The 16,141-nt window shown below is 43.1% G+C and overlaps 1 protein-coding gene across 5 annotated transcripts in view; it reads right to left on the minus strand.

Annotated features, from left to right (window-relative positions):
* The window catches only part of pnpla7b (patatin-like phospholipase domain containing 7b), a 354,575-nt gene that overhangs the window by 253,757 nt on the left and 84,677 nt on the right, over positions 1-16,141 (minus strand). For all 5 annotated transcript variants that reach the window (XM_070862864.1, XM_070862865.1, XM_070862863.1 and 2 more), the window contains one exon: positions 1,624-1,695. In XM_070862864.1, the coding sequence (XP_070718965.1) occupies positions 1,624-1,695 (72 nt within the window). The remainder of the gene's footprint in view (positions 1-1,623; positions 1,696-16,141) is intronic.

Raw genomic sequence — 16,141 nt, forward strand, 5'->3', positions numbered from 1 at the left:
GATACACAGGATCTCCAATCTGTAACAAACATCTCCAGCACCACTATACTGACTCTCAGATTGGCTTTACAGACAAATGCAGCCAATCTGTTGATTTATGGATGTGGATTATATGCACGTAATATTTTCCTGATGGAAGCGCCCAAAGTGGGATTGTAGCCTCCATCTCCAGCTGGAGTGTTTAGTGCATCGTGTTGAGAACTCGACTTCATGAGGGGAAAATGTTCCTTGGTTTGTGATTAATTGACAATAAATCCTTTGTCACCATGGAAACAACTGATGGGCAAGGAGTAGAGGCAGCACATCTTGATCAGATACAACTAAAACAAACAGGGAGAGGGAAAGCATCTGCATAAACACTGTGCAACAAAGGGTGGCTGCTTTCCACACTTTAAAACAAGTGCGTTAAGCAGCAGCTCTCTGTTTGAAGATACCGTTATTATTATTATTTTTTTTAAAAACAGGCTGGTTTGCAGCAATCTGCTGACAGGGCATATATATGAATAGCAGGAACTTCTCATTTTGCCTCAGCGCTCTCAAAGTCAGAATACCTGATAATAGCATGTATATATACACACATATCACACCTCTCTCTCTCTCTCATACACACACACAGTAGCTGCTGACTGCCAGCAAGTATAATCCAGCAACGGTCAGCGCCTTCAGGAAGTGGAGGGAGAACATTGGAAGCAGTAATATTACACAATATAGCAGGGGATGAGCAGTGAGTCACAGATGTGCACATGTTCCTCTGGGTTTTCAGGGTTCAATGTGAACAGTGACTAACCAGCCTGTGATCAAGTGTGCTGCAACATTAGTTACTAAAATGAAGCTGTACGGCATCTGCGTCTTCAGGGAACCAAGAAAATAACTGGAAGAAAGTCGCTCTACACACATCTCATTTGAAAAGATCAAGGTAATTTGAGCTGCTGTGATGTTCTGCCTTGGCTGCACCTGCCATAACTATTGGACAATATATTTTGATCCTTCGAGGACAGTATGAGCATTTTTACACCCGAGCTAAATATCACTTCGGAGTAGGTTCTGATCTGCCAGGGTGTGCAGAGAGGCACGCCTGAGGTATATACAGGAAGAGAGGATTTGGCAGATCACCCCAGATAGGGTAGACTTCTTGCACCACACGTGTACCTGGTGACACAGTGGCGCAGTTCGATCCTTCTGGTAGTGGCATACCTTCAACACTTCCTGGACCAACACATCGACATTCCTGTGAATTCAGAGACATTGTTTGATCTCTATCTCTCTCAGCTCGCTGCATAGCAGTCGAGAGAGGAAACCGGGCCAACCTTTACCCTTCTGATGCCAACTGAAGCACTCCCACCGCTGCCCAACTGCGATCACATAACTCAGCAACAACCAGGAATGAAATCCGAGACCTTGCTGGTTGGTGCGGCTCAGTGCCGCACTCGCCCACTTAGTCACTGGACAGCTTCATTATTTTCACATAATTTTGAAGGAGATGCACTTGCTTGCATGGTAGCAGTGCCCTGACAAAGGTGAAAGGTCACTGCCAGCTGTGTCTCCCTAACTGCAGCCCCACACTGCAGGTACGAGGAAGCAAGTGCGGACGGTTTCTTTGTAAATCATGTTGTATACACTGACCTGGGATATCCAAAGGTGCAGAAGCTGAGCGACATCTCTTGGCTGAACTATCCCCCGCGACATTCTTGGAATCTGAAATAAGGCATAAAACATTCGATTAGAACTAGATCTTAAAAAATAATCTAACCAAGCTAAATCAGCTCATTTCATTTCCCAGAGCCAACGCCAGAACCTATCATTTACCACACAACAGACATAACCTAATGAGCCAATAAACATGATTCCTGAGGTGACTACTTGGCAGTAATGCTGCCCCTGCACCTCTGGGGCCTAGTTTCCAATCCAGCACAGACTGAGAGCATCAACATTGTCCTTTGCGAAATGAGCTTGGGGCCTTCTTACCTATTCCCTCGTAGGCAGGATCACCCGAATAAAGAACACACGAAATAGGAGCAGGAGTAGGCCATATGACCCCTCGAGCCTGCTCCACCATTTAATAAGATCATGGCTGATCTGATCATGGACTCAGTTCCACTTCCCTGCCCGCTACCCATAACCCTTTACTCCCTTAATCGCTCAAAAATCTGTCTATCTCTGCCTTAAATATATTCAATGACCCAGCCCTCACAACGCTCTGGGGCAGAGAATTCCACAGATTTACAACCAGAAGAAATTCCTCCTCATCTCAGTTTTAAATGGGCGGCCTGTTATTCTGAGACTATGCCTCCTAGTTTTAGTTTCCCCTATGAGTGGAAATATCTTCTCTGCATCAAACTTGTCAAGCTCTCATTATCTTATATGTTTTGATAAGATCACCTCCCATTCTTCTGAACTCTAATGAGTATAGTCCCAACCTACTCAACCTATCTTCATAAGTCAACCCCCTCATCAACCTAGTGAAATTCTCTGAACAGACTCCAATGCAAGTATATCCTTCCTTAAATACGGAGACCAAAACTGCATGCAGTACTCCAGCTGTGGCCTCACCAATATCCTGTACAGTTGTAGCAGGACTGCTCTGCTTTTATACTCTATCCCCCTTGCAATAAAGGCCAACATTCCATTTGCCTTTGATTATTTGCTGTACCTGCAGACTTACTTTGTGTTTCATGCACATGGACCCCCCAGGTTCCTCTGTACTGAAGCACTTTGCAATTTTTCTTCATTTAAATTATAAAATGCTTTTTAATTTTTTCTGCCAAAGTGGATAATCTTACATTTTCCTACATTACACTCTTTATCTGCCACACTCACTTAGCAGCGTGCGGGCCCAGCCGGAAATCGGCATGGTCCTGGCCTGGAGTAAAGGAGGGCGACGGCTGCGAAGCCAGGTCGCTGATTGCAGTGCGGGCAGGCATAGCAGGAGGGACGAAGGAGCGGCAAGAGTCCGTAGAGGGAAGTGACTGGGGCCCAGGAGAGGCGTGAATCTGGGGCCCAGGAGAGGCGAGGGCCCAGGGGCAGCACGGGCCAGCCCACACTGCAATATGTGTGCGCGCTCGGTCTGTGTAGCAGAGCTGGTTTCCAGCTAGTCTTGGGTAATCCTTGCCACTGGACCAAGACCTAGCTCTGTCAACCCCGTGTGGTGGCAGGTATGCATCGGCCATCACACGTTAAAAAAATCCAAGCACAAGCATCTTCCGCCCTTCATGATGTAGTTCAGGATCTGGAATATTAGGTCCTTCATTGAAACACCTGTGAACTCCTCCCTTTTTGTCGTGGAAGCAAGTCATCCTCGCTTCGAGGGACTGCCTATGATGATAACTATATCCCTTTGCAGATTTTTTGGGTCCTCACAATTTACTTTCCCTCCCATCTTTGTATCATCAGCAAACTTGGCTACATTACATTCTGTCCCTTCATCCAAGTCATTAATATAGATTGTAAATAGTTGAGGCCCCAGCACCAATCCCTGCGGCACCCCACTAGTTACTGTTTGCCAACCGGAAAATGACCCGTTTATCCCAACTCTGTTTTCTGTTAGTTAGCCAATTCTCTATCCATGCTAATATATTACCCCTAACCCCGTAAACATTTATCTTGTGCAGTAACCTTTTAAATAGGCATCTTATCGAATGCCTTCTGGAAATCCAAATACACTGCATCCACTGGTTCCCCCTTATCCACCCTGCTTGTTACATCCTCAAAGAACTCCAACAAATTTGTCAAACATGATTTCCCTTTCATAAAACCATGCTGACTCTGCTTGATAGAATTATGCTTTTCCAAATGTCCTGCTACTGCTTCCTTAATAATGGACTCCAGCATTTTCCCAAGGACAGATGTTAGGCTAACCAGTCTATAGTTTCCTGCTTTTTGTCTGCCTCCTTTTTTAAATATGGGCGGTACATTTGCAGTTTTCCAATCCGCTGGGATCACCCCAGAATCCAGGGAATTTTGGTAGATTACAACCAATGCATCCACTATCTCTGCAGCCACTTCTTTTAAGACACTCAGATGTAAGCCATTAGGTCCAGGGGACTTGTCCGGCTTTAGTCCCAGTATTTTAGAGTTCTACTTCTTTAGTGATAGTACTAAGTTCCTCCCTACCTATAGCCCCTTGATTATCCACTATTGGGATGTGTTTAGTGTCTTCGACCGTGAAGATCGATACAAAATATTTGTTCATTTCTCTGTTCTCCATTATTAATTCCCCAGTCTCATCCTCTAGGGGACCATAAAACATAGAAAATAGGTGCAGGAGTAGGCCATTCAGCCCTTCGAGCCTGCACCATCATTCAATAAGATCATGGCTGATCATTCACCTCAGTATCCCTTTCCTGCTTTCTCTTCATACCCCTTAATCCCTTTAGCCGTAAGGGCCATATCTAACTCCCTCTTGAATATATCTAACAAACTGGCCTCAACAACTCTCTGTGGTAGAGAATTCCACAGGCTAACAATTCTCTGAGTGAAGAAGTTTCTACTCATCTCAGTCCTAAATGGCTTACCCCTTATCCTTAGACTGTGACCCCTGGTTCTGGACTTCCCCAACATCGGGAACATTCTTCCTGCATCTAACCTGTCCAGTCCCATCAGAATTTTATATGTTTCTATGAGATGCCCTCTCATTCTTCTAAACTCCAGTGAATACAGGCCCAGTCGATCCAGTCTCTCCTCATATGTCAGCCCTGCCATCCCGGGAATCAGTCTCGTGAACCTTCGCTGCACTCCCTCAATATCAAGAATGTCCTTCCGCAGATTAGGAGACCAAAACTGAACACAATATTCCAGGTGAGGCCTCACCAAGGCCCTGTACAACTGCAGTAAGACCTCCCTGCTCATATACTCAAATCCCCTAGCTATGAAGGCCATTTGCCTTCTTTATCGCCTGCTGCACCTGCATGCCAACTTTGAATGACTGATGTACCATGACACCCAGGTCTCGTTGCACCTCCCCTTTTCCTAATCTGTCACCATTCAGATAATATTCTGCCTTCCTGTTTTTGCTACCAAAGTGGGTAACCTCACATTTATCCACATTATACTGCATCTGCCATGCATTTGCCCACTTACCTAACCTGTCAAAGTCACCAAATCATTGATGTATATTGTAAATAGCTGGGATCCCAGCACTGAGCCCTGCAGCACCCCACTAGTCACTGCCTGCCATTCTAAAAAGGACCCATCTATCCAGACTCTCTGCTTCCTGACTGCCAACCAGTTCTCTATCCACGTCAATATCTTACCCCCAATACCATGTGCTTTAATTATGCACACCAATCTCTTGTGTGGGACCTTGTCAAAAGCCTTTTGAAAGTCCAAATACACCACAGCCATTGGTTCTCCCTTGTCCACTCTACTAGTTACATCCTCAAAAAATTCTAGAAGATTTGTCAAGCATGATTTCCCTTTCATAGATCCATGCTGACTTGGACCGATCTGTCACTGCTTTCCAAATGCACAGCTATTTCATCTTTAATAACTGATTCCAACAGTTTCCCCACTACCGATGTCAGGCTATAATTAGCCGTTTTCTCTCTCCCTCCTTTTTTAGCTACCCTCCAGTCCATAGGAACCGATCCAGAGTCGATAGACTGTTGGAAAATGATCACCAATGCATTCACTATTTCTAAGGCCACTTCCTTAAGTACTCTGGGATGCAGAGTGTCAGGCCCTGGGGATTTATCGGCCTTCAATCCCATCAATTTCCCTAACACAATTTCCTGACTAATAAGGATTTCCTTCAGTTCCTCCTTCTCACTAGACCCTCGGTCCCCTAGTTTTTCCAGAAGGTTATTTGTGTCTTCCTTCATGAAGATAGAACCAAAGTATTTGTTCAATTGGTCTGCCATTTCTTTGTTCTCCATTATAAATTCACCCGATTCTGACTGCAAGGGACCTACATTAGTCTTCACTAATCTTTTTCTCTTCACATATCTTATAGAAGCTTTTGCAGTCAGTTTTTATGTTCCCAGCAAGCTTCCTCTCATACACTATTTTCCCCCTCCTAATTAAACCCTTTGCCCTCCTCTGCTGAATTCGACTAACATTTACTCTTTTCCTTTTTATGTACCTGTAGAAACTTTTACCATCTGTTTTTATATTTCTTGCTAGCTTACTTTCATAATCTATCTTACCTCTTTTTTTTTTTAAAGTCGTTCTTTGCTGGCAATCCTCTGGCCTTCCACATTGTATGCCCTAGTTTTCAATTTGATACCATTCCTTATTTCCTGTAGTTAGTCACGGATGGTTATCCCTTCTCTTACAGCCTTTCCTTCTCATTGGGATATATTTTTGTTGAGAGTTATGAAATATCTCCTTGAATGTCTGCCATTGCTCATCAACCGTCCCACTCTTTAATCTATTTCCCAGTCCACTTTAGCCAACTCTGCCTTTATTTAAGCTTAGGACATTGGTTAGAGATCCAACTTTCTCACCCTCCAACTGAATTTAACAACCTTAGAGTGCCAAAGATAGCTGGTGTGCGAAATAGAAACGTTCAAACTAGTGTAGTCGGGGTTGTTCTTCTGCAGTTGGTGGTAAGGTGCATTGTTGGGTGGAACTAGCTATAGTATACCTGAACTGGATAGTGCTCAATACGGCCTGTACACATTGGAGTTCAGAAGAATGAGAGGTGATCTTATTGAAACATATAAGATAATGAGGGGGCTCAACAAGGTAGATGCAGAGAGAATATTTCCACACACGGGGGAATTCAGAACTAGGGGGCACAGTTTCAGAATAAGGGGTCGCCCATTTAAAACTGAGATGAGGAGGAATTTCTTTCCCCAGAGGGTTGTAAATCTGTGGGTCTCTCTGCCCCAGAGAGCTGTGAAGGGTAGGTCATTGAATATATTTAAGGCGGAGATACAGATTTTTGAGCGACAAGGGAGTAAAGGATTTTGCGGAGCGGGCAGTGAAATGGAGCTGAACCCATCAGATCAGATCAGCCATGATCTTAGTGAATGGCGGAGCAGGCTCGAGGGGCCAGGTGGCCTACTCCTGCTCCTATTTCTCATGTTCTTATGTTCTAACATTGGGTACCAAAAGCAGGAGGAGAATTTGACACCCCAGCACAGTCATCTTTCATGAGCACAAAATTTACAAAAAATTTTAAAAGCAGCTTTAAATTGACAAATTATTGCAATCGTATTCATACAAATTAATACAGGTTGAACCTCCCTCATCTGGAACCCTAGGGACCTGGCCTGTTCTGGATAAGGGATTTTTCCGGACGAGGTGTAGTCACGTTAAATTGGATGGTACAGGTACTGAGCAAGGGGATATCGGGGCTGGCTAGCTTGGAGTTGGGAGTGCGTCAGAGAGATCATGGGGGGGAGGCGGATCGCGGGTTCAGACCAGCGATGCGGAAGTCGGCAGCGAGGAAGGACTTCAATTTGTTCATGTCGGAGTTCTGCGCATGCTCCACCCGGTAGCCGGGAATGGTTCTGGACGAGGGGTGGTTCTGGATAAGGGAGTTCTGTTAAACTGGATTAAACACCCACCATTATCACTGACTACAAGAAATTAAAATAAGTTTTTCTGGACATGGAGTAAAATACAAGTACTTCTGAGCAACAACATAATCTAACCAAGTCACAGCTAGTACTGAAACCCAACAAACTAAGACACAATACTCACAATGGGTTACATACAGAAACTAACTTTTACACCACCGTACCAGGACAACCACAACTAGACCACACCAGACATGACAGACGCAGCACTACCATCACAGGCAAGCAACACCCAAGAGCTTCCAAACTAAAGATTTAAATTAGAAATAGGTTAACAACATGGACAAATTTATCAATAGAAGCAAAATAAAAATAGCCTAGTAGTACAAGTCTGTTTCCTTACTCCATTCAATAAGTGCAGAGGACCAAGACCTAGAATGCCTTCCTTGCCCCAAGCTCAACATTCCTGAATTCCCATACATGAAATTAACATTTGTGTTCAGCCCTCCTCTCCCAGTCTCCCTTCCCCACTCCTCACAGCCTTTGGGGTGACAGGAGGAACCAATTACCACAGGTAAACACACTTGGTAGCAGTGAGTTACCCATATACACCACTGAGTGCTGGAACGCTGGAATAGTCAACAACTTGTATTTACACAACACAGCTAAAACTCATCATCCCTCCCCGGTATTGGTACATCTTGCATACTATGTTATTGTGTGTCCTCAGCTTCAAAAATGGTTAAGGACAAATATTAAATGCATATTAAAAAATATAAAATAAAGGTCACTCATTTACACCTTTCACAAAATAAGGGATGGTCTCGGAATTCGATGCTAAAACCACTAGTAAAGATGCCAGAATACCACGTAATAATACCTGAATTTTACTTATTCAGTCAGTGTAATTCAATGACTCTGATGTTCTAATTATACATGGCACAATACCCCTGTTGCTAGTAACCAACGTATCTTCTGATTCATTGTGAACACCACTGCAGGTGATCTGCTAGCATATAAAAACACAACCACATATACATTTAACACAATTTTTTTTAAATCACAGACCTTATAGGTACACCCATTATAAGAGAATTCACAAGAACAAAGTTCAGCACTAATAAATGAATACAAGCTGTAGAATATATATTAATATGTACACACATATCACATACAGATCACCTTAGATTATTAGCTTAGTCCTGGGCAATCAACTGCTGATTTTCCAAGTGACTCTGATCATCTTTCATCCAGGACATTAGAAGACTGATGAATGGTGTATCCTGGCCATTGATTGCGGTGACACTTACCGCCCACGTACAATGATTGACCAAAGAATAAAGCAGACCCAGAATCTCTTCATACAAGACTGGGCTAGGGCATGGTTTTAGGATGATTTTCCCATCTCAGATGGCACTTAAATCACCTGAACCAGCCTGTAACTCACTTACAAGTATCCATTAATCTATATCTAATATAACCTGAACTCGATTAGATTTCATCTTATAACTCATTCCTGGGTATCGGTTATGCTACATATAAATCATCAACCTCTGGACTAGATTGCACTCTGCGACTTGCTCCCGTTATTCTCGAATTGAACAGCACCTTTTCATATGGTCAAGGATGAATTGTGTGCTTCCAAGGCTATTGTCATTAATTATACTTAAAATGAATATGCCGAGTGCCAAAAGAAATATAAAAAATTGCTGATGCAAAACAGGGAACGTTTCCCCGGTCGGAACTGCTGCGTTCATAACTTGTGTTCGATGTCAAGTAAAACACATTCATTTTTTAGTGCTGATCATAAACTGGTCAGGAACAAAATGGTGTTACCACTGGTTTGAAAGGTACTGTTTTTACTGGCATTGTTGTAAGAAGTGTCGTTGTGTCCACTAGGTATTGACATACACATAACATCTCTCTCCTTCAAGGCATTGTGCACCTACTTGCTTTGTTCTTGTGGAGAGTACACCGAGCCCAAAGGAGTTTTATAACTCGACGATAAATGGATTCGTATCTGGCAATTATTGGAGGAGGGCTGCGACCCATTTTGGGTTTTTGAATAGTAATTTTAGAAATATTTCCTGTTAGGTGTAAACATAGGTCAGTTAAGCTATGAGGGCATTGCAGTAGAGACAGTGAAGGAGTGGTTAGAAGCTATTTCTCAAATCACACTTAAGGCAAAATGTTCAACATTGATAGTACGAAGCAAAGCACTTTCCATGGGGCTCCTCTGGGCTGAGGTGGGTGAGTGACTAGAGGTCCAGAGAAAGGTGGATGGCTTTAAATTCATGCATCCTTTGAAGGAAGTAGTTAAAACCCACAGCCCTCACTTCCTCCTCCATGAATGGCTGACTCTGCAAACCTGATGATTCTCAAATCAGCAAGGACGTTTTATAATTAGTATTTTTATTCATCAGGGTCAGTTCAACATAAACTATAACTTTTCTCTTAAATGCAATGGCTTAAAACATTTATAATAATAGTGACAATTGGGCAATTTCAATCACTGAAGAATCTATAAACTTTAACATTATCATCGTATTGCAGAATACACAGCAGCCTCAGGAGATTCGCAGGGATGAAGTGCTGGTTGTGAGCTGGGAGGGCATTGTTTACTTGCTCGCTTTGCCTGTGGAGGGTCCACTGAGCCCAAAGGAGATTTGCAATTTGGCGATAGATGGGAACTGCAGCCCATTTTGGGTTTTTGAACAGGCGCTTTCGGAAATCGTTCCAGTTAGGTGCACATGTAATTCACAGCCTGTGAGCTGGGCAGATCACTGGGTTGTCACCTTTTGTTTCCCGACATCCCCAGTCTTAAATTCAATGTGCACAAGTGGTCAGCAAGTATCCGCGCTTTAAACCCTGCGCGTATTCGACAACCTGATGAAAGCGTAAGACAAACATATTCGATCTTCTTTGTTACTGATTGAACTTCAAATGAGATAGAAAGCACTAAAGAAATGGTGATACTGGATGGATTCAGGCTGGGAAAAGCAGGGGAGGTAAAGAAAGCTTGCGAAACCACCCATGAGATTTATAATAATGAACGAACTCCAGGTACTGTAAAAAATAAAGTCTGGGAAATACCAGAGCGGACAGCTTGGTCAAAAATAGTTTGCAGATCACAGAGACACTGTGATTGTATGGGATTATTTGGTCAAGAAAGTAGATAGTCATTTGACCAAGCTTTCAGTCACCAGTCCGGATATCTCCTTCTTTAGCTCGGTGTTAATTTTTGTCGGATTGCGCTCCAGTGAAGCAGCTGGGATGTTTTACTATACAAGTGCAAGTTGTTGTAGTCGTGCGTACGAAAGACAAGTACTACAGGATGGTGCACTGTCTATCTGGAGCCTGAGCAGTACACACTGAAATGGTTAAGATGGATACTGAAAAGGATGGAATGCACCCCTGTGGGGTAGACAATGTAGAAATAATATAGGTGCTTTAAATGGCCACATCCTTGGGAACAGCCTCAAAAGCTCAAAGATAGCGGATGCAACGTAGCGTTTCCTAGATTAATTCCAATGTCAGGGAAGAGAGGAGTTTTCCAATAAAACTGAGGAGGTAAAAAAGACCTGCACTTATATCACGCCTTTCACGACCACCGGATGTCTCAAAGCACTCTACAGCCAATGAAATACTTTTTGGAGTGTAGTCACTGTTGCAATGTGGGAACAAGAGGTTGTCAACCCTGGTGTCAAAACCACAATACTATCTTCAGAAGTAACTGCAGATTGAGCAGGAATGCACAACCAACATGGAAAATGCAGCCAATCGGAACATTGTATTTGCCAACAAGCACCAAGTTTAAAACATTCACATTAAATCCAGGTGATAAAGTCAAGTATGAAACAAACTAATGTGGGTTTTCGCATCTTTAAGTGGAGTCTTACCCACCAAGAGCCCTTTAAGAAAGTACAAAGGACCAGCTGCTGGAAAAACGCAGTTGTCAGTCAGCATCGGAGAGGGGGATGGGGTAGGGTGGGGGGTCACATTCCAGGCGGCACTCAGTCCATTCTACAAAGAGTCCCTATCTGAGGGTAGTGGAAATCTGGAACGCTCTCTATACCAGAATGCTGTTGAGGCTGGGGATCAACTGAAAATCTCAAAACTGAGAGCAATAGATTTTTATTAGGTAAGGGTATCAATGGATTTGGAGCTAAGGCGGGTAAATGGAGTTGAGGTACAGATCAGCCATGATCTCATTGAATGGCAGAACAGGTGCGACAGGCAAAATGGACCTATTCCTGTTCCTATTTTCCTAAATCTCAACCCGTGTTTTTTCTCTTTCACGTGATGTCAGACCTGCTGAGTATTTTTATCATTTTGTTTTCATTTCAAATTTCCAGCATTTGGTTTTGTTTTTTTAAGTCCATCATTGCGAGGCATCAATATCCTTCTGTTGGTTTGCACATTTGCATTTAAATTTAGAGATCTGACAACACCATTTAGTATTCAGCGGAAAAAGTTACGGCGATTGACTGTGTCAGGGTTACATTAACAGCAGTGCCGATACCATCATTAACCCAAAGGTGCTTCAGCATCAAGTGCAGGTCAGCTCTCTGTGTCAGGCTTACTGACCTTTCGGCTCGCAGACTGTTCAGAGAATAAGATTAAAAAGTCTCAACAAAGACTGGTGATACATTTTTATTTAAGTATGAAATGGGATCTGAGCCAAGTCAGGTTGTGCAGTCAATTAACCTCTTCAAAAAGAGGGAGAGCTGGATAAATGGAAAATATATATCAGTATTGTAAAAAAAAAAAGTGAACAGACAGGTCAATGCTTCAAGTATAGACCCTTTCTCAGAAGTCTGGGATTCACCGAATGGTCTCGAACTAAAATATTAACCTGTCTGTCCCTTTTGAGATGCTGATGGGGGCCTGCGGTGTATTTCCAGAAGGGTCTGCTTTCTGCTGCAGATTTTCAGCATTTTGCAGTTTAAAAAAGACAATCTGGATTGCATCAATAAGACTCAACGAGACTGAAGGTGACTGAACACTACATGGATCACAACCACTTGTGGTGCCTGGATATTGAAATTCAAAGAATCTTGCAGCACAGAAGGAGGTCTTTCAGCCCATCGTGTCTGTGCCAGCTCTTTGAAAGAGCTATTCCCAATTAGTCCCACCACCCTGTTCTTTCCTCAGGCCCCTGTAAACTTTTCTTTTTCATGTATATATCCAATTCTCTTTTGAAAGACACTATTGAATCAGCTTCCACTACCCTGTAAGACAGTATAATCGTAACATAAGTGTCTCCCCAACAAGAGGCAGCACAAGCCTGGAACAGCTGGAGGGAGATTTAAACATAAGCATCTCCCTGATAACGGAGGGAGCTCGAGCCTGGAGCGGCTGGAGGGAGATTTAAACATAAGCATCTCCCTGACAATGGAGGCAGCTCAAGCCTGGAGCTATTACATGTACTATCAAGAGGACAAAATGAGAAATAAAAAGTAATAAAATTATGACAACAGGACAATGAGGACAGTGATTGATTCCTCCAGATTCATTGAATCACTGGACAGGAATGAATCTTAAAGAAAGCTAATAACTGATTAAATTTTCTTCAATTGCTCATTTTCTAATTTTAAACTTAATTTATAATTATGGTATATATTATTTAATTGTTTAATTATAATTAATCTTTATTATACTGATTTTATGATTGTAAATAATACAATAAGGAGTATACAATGTAATTTGAATGTGTCTTTCTTGCCTGTGTCAATCTGCGTGCGCATTTTTGGCTGCCACTTCGGACCTGAGCCATTAATCTCTTTATATACTTCCTTCTCACGCCTTTTTCTCTTTCCCTCAATGGTCAATATTTAAAGTATTGTAAAATTGTTGTGAAGTGCCTTGCGACATTCTACTACATTAAAGGCGCTATATAAATAAGAGTTATTATAATCCAGATCATAACATCTCGCTGCATAAAAAAATTCTCACCTCCCACCAATTATCTTAAATATGTTTGCTCCGGTTACCGACCCCTCCTGCCAGTGGAAAAATATCTCCCTATCTACTCTATCAAAACCCTCATCATTTCGAACACCTCTATAAAGGAGTTAGATGAAGTCCTTACTACTAGGGGGATCAAGGGGTATGGTGAGAAAGCAGGAATGGGGTACTGAAGTTGCATGTTCAGCCATGAACTCATTGAATGGCGGTGCAGGCTCGAAGGGCCGAATGGCCTACTCCTGCACCTATTTTCTATGTTTCTATGTTTTCTAAATCTTCTCTTAAATTGTCATCAGTGGAAAGCAAAGTGACTATGTAGGGCCGAGTCTCAGTGGCTGTAACATTACTGAACACTCGAAGGTTTCACACCAGTAGCTTTGTGGGTGAGGTGGAAACTTTGTACAAGTTTCTCGCAGGAGATTATGTCAGGCCGATTATGGTCGACGATGCAGGAAATTGCATGCGATTATTGGGGGCAACAAGCTCAATAGGTCGAATGGGTATTTCCTATTGCGTTTTTCTTCTACCTCAGCAGCCACTTAGTGAAAATATTGAAGGGCAGATAGGGAAGCTGGCCAAAAGGTAAAGGCACCATTTAGGATTACCTTCACCCAAAAGGCTCCAGGCTCAATTCCCTGCTTGCACTGAGTCAGCTCACTGTAGCATTACATAAGAAATAGGAGCAGGAGTAGGCCATTTGACCCCTCGAGCCTGCTCCGCCATTTAATAAGATCATGGCTGACCTGATCATGGACTCAGCTCCACTTAGCTGCCCACTCCCCATAACCCTTTATTCCCTTATCGCTCAAAAATCTGCCTATCTCCGCCTTGAATATATTCAATGACCCAGCCTCCACAGCTCTCTGGGGCAGAGAATGCCACAGATTTACAACCCTCAGAGATGAAATTCCTCCTCATCTCAGGTTTAAATGGGCGGCCCCTTATTCTGAGACTATGTCCCCGAGTTTTAGTTTCCCCGAGTGGAAATATCCTCTCTGCATCCACCTTGTCGAGCCCCTTCACTATCTTATATGTTTCAATAAGATCACCTCTCATTCTTCTGAACTCCAATGAGTGTAGGCTCAATCTATCTTCATAAGTCAACCCCCTCATCTCAGGAATCAACCTAGTGAATCTTCTCTGAACAGCCTCCAATGCAAGTATATCCTTCCTTAAATACGTGACCGAAACTGTTGACCCCGAGTTGGGCATGAGGAGGGGGCCGCTGGGGAACTGGTTTCCTACTCTAGGCTCATCATCATCATCATCATCGGCGGTCCCTCGAACAAGGATGACTTGCTTCCACACGAGTTCACAGATGTTTCAATGAAGGACCCAATGTTCCAGTCCTGAACTCCAATTGAGCGGGTGGAAGATGCCCGCGCGTGGATTTTTTTTTTTTTAAAACATGTGGTGACCGTTGCACATCAGCCACCACACAGAGCTAGGCCTTTATCCAGTGGCAAGGTTGAACCAGGATGACTGGAGACCGATATATAAAATGGAAAAGACTGAAGTAAATGTTGGTCCCTTAGAAGATGAGAAGGGGGATTTAATAATGGGAAATGTGGAAACTGTTGAGACCTTAAACAATTATTTTGCTTCGGTCTTCACAGTGGAAGACACAAAAACCATGCCAAAAATTGCTGGTCACAGGAATGTGGGAAGGGAGGACCTTGAGACAATCACTGTCACGAGGGGGGTAGTGCTGGACAGGCTAATGGGACTCAAGGTTGACAAGTCCCCTGGTCCTGATGAAATGCATCCCAGGGTATTAAAAGAGATGGCAGAAGTTATAGCAGATGCATTCGTTATAATCTACCAAAATTCTCTGGACTCTGGGGAGGTACCATCGGATTGGAAAGCAGCTAATGTAACACCTCTGTTTAAAAAAGGGGGCAGACAAAAGGCAGGTAACTATAGGCCGGTTTGTTTAACATCTGTAGTGGGGAAAATGCTTGAAACTATCATTAAGGAAGAAATAGCGGGACATCTAGATAGGAATAGTGCAATCAAGCAGATGCAACATGGATTCATGAAGGGGAAATCATGTTCAACTAATTTACTGGAATTCTTTGAGGATATAACGAGCATGGTGGATAGACGTGTACCGATGGATGTGGTGTATTTAGATTTCCAAAAGGCATTCGATAAGGTGCCACACAAAAGGTTACTGCAGAAGATAAAGGTACGCGGAGTCAGAGGAAATGTACTAGCATGGATCGAGAATTGGCTGGCTAACAGAAAGCAGAGAGTCGGGATAAATGGGTCCATTTCGGGTTGGAAATCGGTAGTTAATGGTGTGCCACAGGGATCGGTGCTGGGACCACAACTGTTTACAATATACATAGATGACCTGGAAGAGGGGACAGAGTGTAGTGTAACAAAATTTGCAGATGACACAAAGATTAGTGGAAAAGCGGGTTGTGTAGAGGACACAGAGAGGCCGCAAAGAGATTTAGATATGTTAAGCGAATGGGCTAAGGTTTGGCAGATGGAATACAATGTCGGAAAATGTGAGCTCATCCACCTTGGAAAAAAAAAACAGTAAAAGGGAATATTATTTGAATGGGGAGAAATTACAACATACTGCAGTGCAGAGGGACCTGGGGGGTCCTTGTGCATGAATCCCAAAAAGTTAGTTTGCAGGTGCAGCAGGTAATCAGGAAGGCGAATGGAATGTTGGCCTTCATTGCGAGAGGGATGGAGTACAA

Source organism: Pristiophorus japonicus, chromosome 20, assembly GCF_044704955.1.
Source record: "Pristiophorus japonicus isolate sPriJap1 chromosome 20, sPriJap1.hap1, whole genome shotgun sequence".
Classification (NCBI taxonomy): Eukaryota; Metazoa; Chordata; class Chondrichthyes; family Pristiophoridae; genus Pristiophorus; species Pristiophorus japonicus.